Genomic DNA, 15785 nt, shown 5'->3' on the forward strand with positions numbered 1-15785 from the left:
ATGCACAGAATACAAGTTGTAAAAACAGTTTTTGTTGGGGTTCGTGTTGCCCAGTCTTTGGTTTTCTAGGTTGTTTCTTGTGTACTATTATTTTTCTGTTTGTCTTTTTCATTTTTAGCCATGGCGTTGTCAGTTTATTTTCGATTTATAAACTTGACTGTTCCTCTGGTATCTTTCGCCCCTCTTTTGGAAAACGTTGTCTGAGATTTTTTATATCAAGTTTTAATATGGAATATTGAATTGAACCTTTTTAGTTTCAATACTTTAATTGATACGATATTCCCGTGCTTGCATTTCCTATCATGATTTTCTTGATAGAGGGTTACTGCTCACAAGGAAGCTATTAAACCAAGAGTTCCAAATGGTGAAGTTGAAATCATCCCTTCGTAAATTTTACGGACGCCATCACGAGTTGGTTGACCGTTATGGAATAACCGTTTCACAAATGATATCGGATATGTTCCTTACGTCGTAACTACAATCCCATTCCCTTTCATGAATGTGACCTACCGATTTAGACTATTTACCGGATTTGTAATCACATAAGCAACACGACGGGTGCCACATGTGGAGCAGGATCTGCTTACCCTTCCGGAGCACCAGAGATCACCCCTAGTTTTTGGTGGGGTTCGTGTTGTTTATTCTTTAGTTTTCTATGTTGTGTCATGTGTACTATTGTTTTTCTGTTTGTCTTTTTCATTTTTAGCCATGGCGTTGTCAGTTTGTTTTAGATTTATGAGTTTGACTGTCCCTTTGGTATCTTTCGTCCCTCTTTTAAGCAATCAAAATTATTCATTTTTAAAATTGACCTTTTAGTAATTAATCCGATACACGTTTTGTAGCATTTGCTTCTGTTTTTTTGTGGTGATAAAGGGGGGGGGGGGTATTTATTCACATCTTATTTCTTTTTTAAGACAACTCTTCATTAACTCAAACTAGACTGTTACATTTACCGGAAAATACAGATTCCAGATCTACGCTTAGCGATACAATGCCTGTATTCAGACTCTAAAAAAATGTCCGCTCGCACAGACTTGTATATATTTTATTGTAATTCCTAACTTAGGGATAGTTATAGTAACCAATAAGCATTTTCTCAATTTGTTAGATGCTGGGTATGGGGGATGAAGACCCATTAAACTGGTCATCAAAGATACCAGAGGGACAGTCAATTTCATAATTCGAAAACAAACTGACAACGCCATGGTTGAAAATGAAAAGGACAAACAGACAAACAATAGTACACATGACACAACATAGAAAATTAAAGAATAAACAACACGAACCCCACCAAAAACTAGGGGTGATCGCAGATGCTCCGGAAGAGTAAGCAGATCCTGCTCCACATATGGCACCCGTCGTGTTGCTTATGAGATAACAATTCCGGTAAATAGTCTAATTCGGTAGGGGATTGTAGTTAGGACGCAATGAACATGTCCGATATCATTTGTGAAACGGTTATTCCATAACGGTCAACCAACTCGTGATGTCCTCCGTAATGATTTCAACTTCACCATTTCGAACTCTTGATTTAACAGCGTCCCTGTGAGCAACAACCATCTATCAAGCAAATCACGATAGGCAATGCAAGCACGGGAATATCCCGTGCTTGCATTTCCTATCAATTGGGAGATATATACACCGTATGGAGGTGCTGCTGGAATGTTGCTACTTAGAAATGGAAAGCTCAAATTACACTCCACTAGTGATAAATAGCTTGCTACTTCTATATTTAGTTCGGTGATAAGTTATATTTAGTGATTATGATTTACCCATTATCGGATTATTATTAGAAAATTCTTATCTAGCTAACCCTATGACCATGATGACATCTCTAAATTCTTAATTCACCGATCATGTAATTTTCAAACCGAGTGTGATATTTTGAAACTGCGTGAAACACATTCAGGACAAGACTGGTGTTGGCAGAAACAATACAGACTTACACAAAACTAAAAGTGTAAAGTACTGCATAAAGTAAAATAATAGCAACACATCCATCTTTAGAATAAAACCATGGCTAATATCAGAAACGTTTTATTTGTTTCATTCCCCTTTTGTTTTTTGTGATATACATGAACCTTTTTAAATTATCTTAAATGCATAGTCTATATTAAATTCTTTCATACTTGCTTTAGAACTCTTTACTCCGATGATAAGATTTGTGTTGACTGTTTTAATTTTTTTGCGTGAGAGATTGTATCCTATCCTTTTTATGCTTTATCCTGACTCGAGGTGATAAAGGCTTGGCAAATTGTTTAATCATTGCTGTAGATGTGGTTTTTTTTTGTGTTGTTATGTTTTTTAAGTCTCGTTGACGTTTACATATTACATACCTGTGGTGATAAGTTGGTAAAATGCTTCTGAATGGTTTCACTTTAAGGACGAATCATTTGATTTTTTGCGTAGGTCCAATGCATTAAATAAATACATATAAGAAAATGTTGTATGAGTGCCAATAAGACAACTCTCCATCCAAGTAACAATTTATTAAAGAAGACCATTATAAGTCAAAGTACGGTCTTCAATACGGAGCCTGCCCTGAAGCTGTATATTGTCATATATCAACCTTCCCTCCCGTTTTACATTCTGACCTTTAATTATTCTAGAACACAACCTGACTAAGGTGGCACAACAGACTATTTAAAAAAATTGCAATTGTTTATGTTTTAAGCGCCGTATCTGTATCCTTAGTTGAGACATTAAAGTCATTTAAAAAATTTAGGGTAAGGAAAGAAAGAAAAATCAACCAGTTTATGCGACTGTTTACTATTTAAATGTTATATTAAAAAGGAACCATATGTGGAGAAAATTAAGATACTTTTAGAAAGTCATTATTATCGAAATATTAAGAACGTCAATCATCAACCATGTAGTTTTATTTTGCGTAAATAAGCACAGAATGCACACCTTTAGGGGGATACATATTTTTACACTAAATCAATAAAGGAACTTTTTTCACCTATGCAATTAATTTAAGTTTATCAATAAAAAGTTGATTAAGGGCAACTATGATAAAAACAAGCCTTAAATTCCACCCCTGAGAGTAAAAATTGCTGATGCAGCAAATTGTGCCTGATCTGTAGGTAAGTAACATAAAATTTACCTAGAAAGTAGAACATCATATTTTTTATGTTACTTGCAATACATTTTTAATTATAAATGCTCGCTTTAACTTTTCGCAGTGTCTGACAAATGTGCAACCACTGAAATTTGAGACGCGACATTCTTCGGTTGCATGTACATCCTATTATTTTCACCGAAATAAATAAATTGCATAATTTCTTATTTTTTTTTAACACAAGTACAGCTATACTAGTTTTCTTCAGGTTTAATTTGTAGTTCTGATGTAACATCACACCAGTAGGAGCTTTTGGGGGACCAGTTAGTGATTAAGGGGTCCTTACTTATTCATTTAGCTCTCATATTGGTCTGAAATAGAGATAGAAATAGGGATTTCTTTACATTGACTAGACATTATTTTTGACAAAGAATGTATTTATGATGTTATATCAGCAAGATTAAATGGTTTATTCATTTTCCATGCAAATACCATTAGTTGTTATTAAGATTTTCTGACAGTGAAAAGCACAATAAAGGCAAATTGATTATGTAAGGGGACATAATTTAACTTAATGCATACATGAGAAATAGACAAACAGTCAACTTAGAGATGTATTCTAGTACATGTATTGTCAAACAGATTTTGGAATAATAGTTAACTGTAATCTAAAGTCTCTTGTTGTATTGCCCTCATAATCTGGAAATGTTTTAAGTAATATAAAGCATGCTGTAAAATGTGGAATGGACATTAATATCAGTTTTCATGATTTGGTGCTTAAACTGTTTCTTTCAGTCAGATTAACCATAAACAGAATTGGCAATCCAATATTTCCTCCTGAATCACCATGTTTGACTCCTGTGTTGATTTGAAACATCATATATTTGGGTTTTGTTCACTCCTTAAGTAAAAATGGTAAGATGAAAAAAATGTGAAAATCTGCCAGATGGGGTAGGGATGTAATGTTTCATATTTTTGGGGTAAGAAATGAGTGCAGACTAGTATTCTTTATTGTAATATGTTCCAAAGTAAGAAGTCTATGCATCATAAGTGTCATGACTTGTTTCAAGTTTGTTATGTCTTGGTTAAGGTGGCACGGTAGTATTTGCATTCCAGAATTTAGGTTGCTCTTTTTTGTACCCTACTTAGGTAAATGTATCTAAACAGTGTGATTGGACAAAACATACAGCATCAACTGAACATACTTTCCCAAACTGAGGGATGAATCAGGTGTAGAAAAATATGAAATAATTTTACATACAGATGAAAATGAATTTTTGAGATTTTTTTCTGTATTTTGTATTCACTGCACCATAAAAGACCTAAAAGTACTAGTGGCCTTAGGTTTTTAAAAATAGCAAAAAAAGTAAACGGTCATGATACATATTCAAATTCATTTCTGAATAGTAAAATGAAAGTACTTTAGTAAACTGTGAATGTAGAATTTTTTGCAGTGTTAGAAAGTGGTGATAATTCTAAAAAGGCTATTATTATCCCTTATGGGCCAGGAAATACTACCGTGCCACCTTTAGATATTCTCAATCTGTTTAGGCTAGCGATAACAACATCCTATTTACACTCGAACAAGGAAGAAGGAAGAATATTGGTTTTACATATCAAAGCCGAGTATGTCTCTACATATGAGACAATATCTGAAAAAGTCTAGTTTTTGGCAATAAGAAAAAAACAAAAAAAAATTCTTTAGACCCGGTATTTTAATAGCACAAATCGAAGAACACACATTGGGGATCTAGGAACTGTTGTCTGTAATTCAAATACTTGTTTAATAAGGAAACAATGGCAATTTAAAAAATGGTACAAAAAAAATCCAGTTCTTTCCTGTTACCAAAGTGAATCAATTTTAAAAAGTTTCTAATGGGAATAAGGAATAAGTTTAAGACACTATTTGTGGTTTACTAGTATATCCTGCAATAGTTTATCAAATGCCAATTATTGATTTTAGCATTTGCAATACAAAAGGTTTAGAAATATACTTAAATATAGTCAGATATGTCGGTAACATGAAAGAATCTTGAGTAACAGGACAACGGTAACAGGACAGAGTTGGTAACAGAAAGGATTTTTCTGCTTTATTTTAAAGTTTAAGAAAAATAAATCATTTTAGATTGGTCACAATTGGAAGATAACAGCAAACAATGCCATTTATCCTTTGAAACTGTATTTGCAAGATGAAAAATCTGCCCAGGTAATGAAAAATTCTAAAATAAATTCCTTTCTGTTACTATCTTCTAGACTAGAATTGCACAATGTTCTCTGCTGTTATCAAAAGCAAAAAACCTATTTTTTTATTCAATATACTGTATATTATTTTGAAATTTATTTGATATGGGGGTGATAACTTATATTAAATGAAATGGTTGGCATATAGTAGATTAACTGTTCGATTCTTCAGTGAAATTGTCTTGAACATCCTTCCTGTTACTGATGATGGTTATGCTGTTACTTTTGATCAGGTAACATGACAGAACGTAACAGAAAGGAATTACGCGATAGTTTTTGTTCTTTTTATCACATTAAATGTAAGTGTATTTCCTGTGACATATAACTTTTAAAAAGATGATATAAAAACACACTTAATGTTGTGGTGCACACTTAAAAATATTCTCAGAAAGTGTAAAAAAAGGCTATAACAGGATAGAACACCAATAAGTATTTTTCTATAAATTCTTACCTTTTTCAGATATTGTCTCATATCGCAATATTTTATTTGTAATCAAAGGTATAACTTCAAAATCTTATTCAAACAAATAACTGTACTGTTGGCTGATAACGTTTTTAAAGTCTATCGGTAGATATACTATAATAATAATTTCTATAAATAGTTTATTTATACGTCAAGAAAAAAAGTATAAATAGACTAACATGTGAAGGTCGTATTATAGATTGATTCAACGATCTGTGTGTACGCATGTTATTTGTTATAATTAACAGGATCTACATGCCAGAATACGTTTGATTTGTTCAAGTTATATGACATTAAACTGCAGGTGAAATGAATTAAGACTGGGAAGAATGTACAATTGTAAAAGAAACATCGTCTAACAAAGGTATGATTTACAAGTAACAAATTAAAAACCTCATTGATCATTTGAATGGTGGTCATGGAACATCTCCCCCTTTTCAATCTTTTGCCTGGTGTGTTATAAGTCTTAGAAAACCTGCAACCATCAAACTTAATAGGTTTCAGATCGTATGGAACTGACTCCGAGGGAACTGATGATACAACACAAACATAAAACAGTAGTCAAGGAGAAAGATGTGTACAACGATACCGAATAGAATTAATGTGCGAATATGATGATATCGTTTTGAATGCAAGTATACCGGCACAATTTTGTTTTTGCTCATAGTCGAAATGTTTTGCCTTTAGTTTAGCTGTGTTTAAATTTGATAAATCAATTAAAATGTGACAAGTCAAGATTACAAACTAAAACCGAGGGAATGGCCTGAACTCAATGGTTGAATCGACAGGGTACGTATCTCCTGTTCTGCATGCATCACCCACCATGCGTACAATATACATATATTTATGGTCCTCTAAAGTAACTCGCTTAATGAAAACACATATAAGAAAATTAACCACTTTAATAAAGATGTACTGATAATTGGTTAGTTTTGTCCTCTGTACATTTATTTATCCATCTATCTTTCGTTGGCTAGAATTTTCCGTTATTATTCTTCTACTTATCTGTATGGATACACGATCACAAAATATGGGGTAATCATTATTCTTAGATAAAGGAAGTGCAACGGTAACGTTCTTGACTAAAATAGTAATTGTCCTACAATACTTTCATACATATTCTATTGTGTCACTCATTCTAGACTCAGAAATCTTTCTGTTAAAAAATGAATAAGAATAATTGTCTCTGCTGATACAAAGTTATGATAAAAGGGTATAAAGCGTGATTTTAGATGTAGTGAATATTTTTTATATGAGGTTCATAGTCGTCACTATAATGGAGATGACATTGCTAAAAAAACAAAATATCACTATCAGACATATACAAATATTAAAAACTAATTCGATGCATTTATTCAATTTTAACACCATCGCAAGACAGTACTGCTTTTGTAAGAATAAGTAAAATGTACATGAAAAATCGACAAATTATACCTGTAGATTTTAATCATTACGACATCTGTCAAGTAAATATTGATTAGAACAAATGTGTTACCATGATACATGTGAAAGACAAATAGTTTTAAACGTGTATTATGATTTTTTTATCTTATACTTAAGGCCTTACATGCATAATTAAGTCTCGGTTTGAGATGAGAACTTTTCAACCTCTACAAGCCAGACAAAAATTTCACAAGTAAAATTGAGAAAGCAAATGGGGAATGTCTCAAAGCGACAATAACCCAACCAGACAACAGCCGAAGGCCTCCAATAGGTCTTCAATGTAGCGAGAAACTCCCGCATCCGTATCCAATACCTTTAAACACTAAAGGAATTACACTGTAACACAATTTGTTAACCTCAAAACCATCTAACAAGCAATTTCCACATCATAAATAAATACTTTGTTCGAATGCCCCTAAACATTTTAATCGATTTACACAAATAAAAAAACAACGTTTGCCTACGGGTTTTTATATTAGACGAAACAAAACATGTGTGTAAGCAAAAAGATAAAAAAAAAAAAAAAAAAAAAAGAACTGAAAATGACAACCGAAACCGTTCATGTTCTCAACTACGTCAGTATTAGTATCACCGATAATTTAGTATATTTGATTAATTAGTCAACTGATAATATATCTTTTAATACATGCCAATATTTAATCATTGACTTGGTGTAACAGTGTGGACCTACAGTAAACAAGCAGATGTATAAATATTCAAGCACTGGTAATATAAACATGATACCGATTTGAGAGTGTACAACTTATTTGTTTGACAATTTGATATCGGTTTAAATTGATGCATAATGTATATAACATATTTTTAAACGAAACAAATTGTGTGTGTATTGAATTACTGAGTTCTGCTACACCGAGTTATGTCGTCTAAGCGTACCTGAAAATACTGAAAATTCAATGTTAGAATGATACATGCCATCATGAAATAAATATACGTGATGTTCGGCAATATTGAGCATATAACGAACTATCAAATCTATAAGAACGCATCTACATTCAAGTTGACTTCGTTCCAGTCATTTTTAAGTGATTTTATGCACTATAAAATATATTTGAGAAAATAATGGAATTTCATATTCTTTTCAGGATTGTAGAAGATGAATGTGGAGTCAATAAAGTAAGTGCGGGTTTATTTTGCAAAAGAACCACCATTGACCCAATATGAATTACGTATTTCATTCTTTAAAACCACCTAGCAGAAATAACATTACTGGTAAATAAGTTTTACTGCAACAAACGCCCATTTAGTCAATAAATGCAGATATCTCATCATTAATGCTCGATGCCAAACTATTAGAAAATCCAAAACTTCATACAAACGTTTGCAGAGCTGATAAAACTCTAAAGTATACGTGATGTTTTTTTGGTGGTCCTTGTCATCTATCTTATTTTATTTACACATTTACAGTCCCATATAATCTTAATGTTTAGAACACGACGAATTGTACTTTAAAAAACCTTGATCTCTCTCATCCGAAACAGTATATTGGTTATTTGCCTTGTTAGTGGGAATTATTATGAATCGTAACTTAAATTTAATGTATGACATTTGCGCCGATTTTGAAAATTTTCATTCTTTCATTTGCGCCGATTTCATTTTTTTCATTTGCGCCGATTATATATTTTTTCTTAATTGGATTTACAGGTAAGTTCATACTTTTACATTGGCTGAGCACAGAGTATAAAGACAAATCAAGTGACATTGCAATTGGTAAATGGCTATCCCAATGCTTCGGGTTACCATTCATTTCCCTAAATGAAATCGACGACTGCTTCACGTTTGACAGTGTCTGACGCTCCTTCTGTGACAAATGTCATATATTCTTAGACAACGTACAAGTACACATTCCATAACTGTCAACCAATGATGGCGTCCATAAAATTAACGAAGGGATGATTTCAACTTCACCATTTGGAACTCTTGGTTTAATAGCTTCCTTGTGAGAAAATGCGAACTCTAGAAATGCCCCCACCAGTACGTATGCCAGACAAAGAAAAGATAGCCTTCGTTATCGACAATTACGCCAAATATAGAAGAGACGAAATCATAAGAAAGGAATATATTAGATGTGTTGCCTATACATACTCGGCAAGAACAGATTTATGATTTGAATGTATTCCGTTTTTATGGATTTGAATGCTGTACATATATTTTTAATTCGTCATTTTAGTTTAAACAAAGCGCTTTTATCTTAGGTTTTTACTTCTTGATTTTACGCAGGAGACAACAGTTATATACGTGTTATGATTGACAATTCATAACATATGTACAACTGGCTAACGGAAGAGGTCTTTAATAATAAATGAAAATAACATTACTGGGATGGAGAGTTGTCTCATTGGCACTCATACCACATCTTCTTATATCATTTCACCTGTAATTTACCTGTTATTTACCTGTAAAAAAATCGGCGCAAATGAAAAAAAAAATCGTCGCAAATGAAAGAAAAAATCGGCGCAAATGAAATGCAGATCGGCGCAAATGCAAAACGCCGCTTAGAAGCATCAAACTATTATTCTAAAATGCGAACAATAGGATTTATCTCATCGAAAACATAAAATACTACTAAAGGGTAATATCAAATGGTTATTATATCTGCTGCAGTAAACTGAACAGCATTTCTTTTGATTTATTACAGATAAGAGGTCTAACAAGATATCATTTTGTAGTCGTAATTTACAAATGACATCGACAGGAGAGTTCTAAATACTATTGACTAGTATTGTTGTGCAACATCATGAAAAACGTACTGATCATTACAAAAATAATACAACCCTTTTAAAATAAATCTAATAAAACAACTTGCATATCTTGTATTATGAATTTATTTTTCACTTTTTAATATATAATGTTACTATTCATTTCAGTGCTGTGTGTGGAATAGCAATTGTCCAAAAGATATTTGGTCCTGGACCTACAGAAGGATCTAATCATATTAAACTACAAACCGCTGGCGGTCCAGATTCTTTGTTTCAGAGAGTTATTTTAATGAAAAACATTTACTACGATTCAAAACGATTCCATTTCCACAAGAATGATAACATGCATTTTAGGGTACGATAATCTTTATTTCTCAATATATATGGTATAGATATAAATATAATTGAAAGATAATATAATGCTTTAAATAACACAATAATGATGCACTCGCAGATCATGAAGATATTTATCAAAGATACTCATTGAAAACAGTATTCAGCATGGGCAATCCAGTTTCAGTTGAGTCATTAATTTTGAGTGGAAAATTATTGTCAAATGATTGTGGTAGGCAAAATCTGTTTGCAACTTTTCTACTATACATCGCATCTGGAATAAATGATAGCAATCTTTCTGTACTTTATTTCATCACATTTAGGGCTAAAAAACAGTATCAAAGATTTGCCAATTTGAAAGAACTATAATGTCTTAAAAAATGTTTAATCCTGGTGTCAATGATGAGCTTAGTTTAACAAAAATTGTTTGGTTATTAAACGAAAATTATCTGTTATTTATTTTTACTGTAGTTTTGGAATTTCGATAGACCAAATAATGTATAGGATCAGTGTCCTTTTGTAAGACATCGTTTGCATTCTAAAAAAAATAGGACATTTTGTTAATTCATTGTCAAGGCAGACGCTTATTCTATGATAAAATATAAATAATGAACACATAACTTGTTAAAAATAATGTGAAAGAAAGACCATTGTTACCTTTCACATAAAGAATACTTTGGATTCGTGTCATTTTAATAAGTGCAAGATAGTTTATGGATTTAATTGAAAATAATAATTTGGTAAGATGTCATCACTAAACAAAGCACAAACCTAAATCCAGCACTGCGATTCAAATCATTTCGGGTCACAGTTATCTTTGAAATACATTATGAGTATTATTTTTAGGCCTCTCCAAAATAGTTAACAATTTATGACAAGTCAGCCTTAATAAACCCTTATTCCTAAATATGTGTTTGTTTTCTTTCAGATTCGTCATGATGAAAAGACAGATTGGCACAGAATAGAATTTGCCTCACTAGGTTCAGAATGTTTATTATGTAGATCTATACGAAAACATTGTGATTTATCGTTCAAGAGAGATTTGTGATTGCGTATTGGTTTTAATTTTCTTGTTATTTGAATTATAATTGGTTTTAAAATAAATTGTTTTGTTGATACTTCGAGTTATCTTTCTTTCCAAGACGTCACAAGAATAGTAAAACTTAGATAGAGTAGAAGTTACAAGGAATACAACAATATTATTATTATTGATGTTTAATATGATATCTACACACTTCATTTCTAAATTGTTTTTATTTTGCATTTCTCCTTGATTTGATTTACCTCTTTGTAACTTGTATTTATACGTGAGCTAACGAGAATAAGATACAAGTTGTACAATACAACATTTGTCATTACTGATTTGTTTGAACGGTGACCAGATCGACCTGTCTTTGTAAAAACATATACTACATACTGTTAACATGTTCAACACTTGCACTTCATGACTACAGGTATAGTCTCTTGTAATATGGTACATTCCATTTCCGTTATATTTTCAGGTCAACGTTTTATATTTAGTTTCTGACTAAACATCCTAAGACAAGATTTTAAACGAAAAAATTAAGAGTTAAAATTAAGATTTAAGATTTAGATGAAAATGTTTAAATTAGAGAAGCCGTAAGAATTAAATCGCCATTTTACGTTTTCTGATGTTTACCCTATAGATATATGTAAATCGACTAAATAAAGACAACAGTAGAATACCGCTGTCCGAAACTCATAAATCGATAGAAAAAAAACCAAACCGGGGTTACAAACTAAAACTGAAGGAAACGCATTAAATATAAGAGGAGAACAACGACACAACATTAAGATGTAACACACACAGAAACGAACTAAACATTAGACAAAATCCGATGAGAATAACACATATAACATTAAAACTAAATACATGAATTTGGGATAGAAAAGTACAATGACACGTCTGATAGCAATGCGAATGCACACTCAAATATAAGAGGAAACAAACGACACAACAGAAACACAACATTAAAATGTAACACACACAGAAACGAACTATTATAACAATGGCAATTTTCCTGACTTAGTACAGGACATTTTTTCAAGAAAAAAAGGTGGCTTGACTAAACGATAAACAAAAGATTTGCCCGACGAAGAGATATATAATTTAGGTACCGATATTAAAATTTGTATTTCAAGTCCGAAACGTAATAACCAGGTATAGTTACTCTGCATATGGCGAACGATAGTCTCAATTGCACATACAGATATAGATAATCCCGATCTTGTTAATAATGATTTTCCACCAACGGATAAAAGTAAAATCATAAAAGTACTTAACTCCGAGGAAAATTCAAAACGGAAGATCCCTAATCGAACGGCAAAATCCAAAGCTCAAACATATCAAATGATTAATGTAACTGTCATATTCCTTACTTGGTACAGGCATTTTCTCAATTAGAAAATGGTGGATTAGTTTTTATAGCTAGCTAGGTAAAAATTGGGGTAAAGCAATAATGACTTTGTTAAAATCGTTAAATTAATCACCACAACAACAACCAAATATGTAACAAAGAAACACAAAATGTATACAGACAAAGCACATTAGCAAGAATGAAAGACAAGATTACAAAATATTTCATAGCAAAATAACATAATGACGGGATTACATAGTCACGACAAATGGATATAGACAAATAACCAAACATGTATAACGAATAGAGAAAACATTAATGATGAAAGGCTGAATTCGTGAATGTCGGAAGTCTTTATCATTTAAAAACGTACTCGTGCGAAAAAAAGGACTACTTGATTAGATTTTGTACTGATTAAGGAAGTTATTTTTTAGGTTGACTGAAACATTATCTGGTTCGCATCGTACCGTTTTACCATTGATTACTTTAAAAGTTAAAAGTTTTATTCAAACTTGCATCAAGGTCAACATACTGGCAATGCTCACTGAATCGGACAAGTTCAAGATGTCAGAATTTGAAAGAAATCAACTAAGTTTTTGGAAGGAAGAAGTGAAGTAACTCTAGTAGGAGTTCTCGTGTCCGCGCGGGGGTATTAAATAAACTCATCATAGATACCAGGATTAAAATTTTATATTTACGCCAGACGCGCGTTTCGTCTACATAAGACTCATCAGTGACGCTCGAATCAAAAAATGTTTAAAAGGCCAAATAAAGTACGAAGTTGAAGAGCATTGAGGACCAAAAATTTCTTAAAGTTTTACCAAATACAGCTAAGGTAATCTATTCTTGAAGGTAGAAAAGCCTTAGTTTTTCAAAAATTCAAAGTTTTGTTGACAGTTAATTTATAATTATGAAAATATCGATGATCACTCAAGTCATCCCAGACGTGCTGACTACTTGGATGGTGATACCCTCGGGGAAATAAATCTCCACCAGCAGTGACATCGACCCAGTGGTTGCAAATAAACTCATCGTAAAACCGACTCCCCATTCTTACCGGACGTGACTGTGTACTTGTACATCCAGAACAGCAAAATGGGGGAGGGGCAGAGTGACGGAGTTCATACTACTTCTGAATTATCAGCAGTATGAGAAGCCCGTATGATGTTGATGTTCGTTTTATACATGCACTAACATTTATGTATGCAGGGGTACTTTTGCATCCTTTCACACGCGTTGTTGATTAAAAACCGCGATGGAATATTTTCATTGTCAATATAATGGAAATTGATGCGACTGTCGTGCAAGTGAGAGATTTAGCGCTATAAAACCAGATTCAATCCACCATTTTATACATTTAAAAATGCCTGTACCAAGTCAGGAATATGACAGTTGTTGTCAATTCGTTTGATGTGTTTTGTCATTTGTTTTGCCATAAGGCCACACCAATTTAATTTCTTGTTCTACGGATTTTTGGACTTCAAAATTTGGGGCGAGCGAGCGATTTGAAAATTTTAATAAAAAAATATTTAATTTGCAAATTTTTGAGGCGAAGCTTGAAAAGTAAAGGCGAGCGATTATAATTTTTTTTTTTGTAAACATAAAATAGTAGGTTTTGACAATATTAAAGCTTGATTTATCACTTGTACTTTGACATTTCTTTAATTTCTGAAGTATTTTTTCCCTGTTCACCAAGAAATAAATAAATCTGGTCTATGTATGTGTGACTGACAATGAGACAATTCTCCATCCAAGTCATAATCAGTTTGGGGGCAACCCCTTAATGTTATAAATATCCCTTTTACATGTTTTATGAGGGATCAATATAAGTTATTATAATATATTTATTTGTACAAAAGGGCTCATATTTTCTCAAAGAACTATATATCTATCTGGTATTAAATGGTCAAAACATGTCCAAGAATTTTGTAATATTCCTGGACTTTAACCATGTTAACACATTTACTTTAACAGTTTAATATTATTCAAAATAAGTGGACCCCTCTTTTAGAAAAAGTTGTTTAAAATGTGATGTAACTCTCCTCTTTTTGAGTTCAAAATTCTAAGTTTTCAAAGGTTTTGTTTGTAAGAACTATACAAATCCTTGGTATTTCTATTTTCTTTTCTACATCAGTAAAATGACCCCTTGTCTGAGGGAGGATTGTTCTCAACCTGATAATAAGGCAGCAACCATTTGATTTTCTGGGGGGGGCTATGGTTTTTTTTTCTGTACAAACTTTTTTTTTCGCCTGCGGCGAAAAACAATCTATTTTTTTCGCGACAAGTTGAAAACAATTTTTTTCTTTCAAATTTAGCATTACATATAGTGGCAGCTGAGGGTGAAACAAACAATTTTTTTTCTCAGAATCAAAAACAAATTATTTTTTTCTCCAAAAACTGGAAACAAACTTTTTTTTCCAAAAAAAAACCATAGCCCCCCCCCCCCCCCCCCCCCCCCCCAGAAAATCAAATGGTTGCTGCCTAACAAACACAGGTCAAAATACGGCCTTTTACACAGGGCTTTGATACAGACCAAACAGCAGGCTATAAAGGACCCCAAAATTATTAGCGTACACAATTCGAACAGGAAAACCAACGATCTAATTTATATATCATGTAAATGTACATATATATCCAAACGGGAAAATACAAATGAACATCAACAAACGATAACTGCTGAACGACAGGCCCCTCAATCAATCAGGACAGGTGCATAAACATGCAGCGGCTATGGATAGTTTTGTTTTGCCAGCATACAATATAATTGCAGTTGAAGGCAAATCTTTCAGAAGTTCTTTGTACTTTATTCTAACATAACGAACATTTTTTCGATAGGGAATATAAGTAAGGGGGAAAGTAACCAATTTTTTATTCTTTAAATTTATTTCGGAGCACTCCCGCTTTGGATAAATAGGTTTCATGCTGAAACAAATATTCTCACAGATATTTACAAAGTGTGGTGGGGTGCTTTTATGTTTAAAATCGTTATATACAGGTTAAGACTGTGATTTTAAAAACAAATGTTGATATCTTTTTATTATATTTACAAAAAAAAAACGGTGCGGGAAATGGACATGATTACATTTCCGGATGCGGGAAGCGGGAATATAAAAAAAATAAAAAAAATTTGTTTTGAAAAAAATAGGTGC

The 15785-nt window shown here is 32.4% G+C and overlaps 1 protein-coding gene across 2 annotated transcripts; it reads left to right on the forward strand.

Annotated features, from left to right (window-relative positions):
• Window positions 1-4511: 4511 nt before the first annotated feature.
• On the forward strand, window positions 4512-11376 carry LOC139517309 (uncharacterized). 2 transcript variants are annotated; one of them, XM_071308232.1, is made up of 5 exons: window positions 4512-4687; window positions 6014-6129; window positions 8312-8342; window positions 10094-10280; window positions 11187-11376. In XM_071308232.1, the coding sequence occupies exons 3-5, from the start codon at window positions 8323-8325 to the stop codon at window positions 11304-11306; spliced, it is 327 nt and encodes a 108-aa protein (XP_071164333.1). In that variant the 5' UTR covers window positions 4512-4687; window positions 6014-6129; window positions 8312-8322; the 3' UTR covers window positions 11307-11376. The 2 variants fall into 2 exon arrangements, with proteins under 2 accessions (XP_071164333.1, XP_071164332.1); XM_071308231.1 differs by lacking the exon at window positions 4512-4687 and having other exon boundaries at window positions 5939-6129.
• The last annotated feature ends 4409 nt before the right edge of the window (window positions 11377-15785 follow it).

This window comes from Mytilus edulis, chromosome 3, assembly GCF_963676685.1.
Source record: "Mytilus edulis chromosome 3, xbMytEdul2.2, whole genome shotgun sequence".
Lineage (NCBI taxonomy): Eukaryota > Metazoa > Mollusca > Bivalvia > Mytilida > Mytilidae > Mytilus > Mytilus edulis.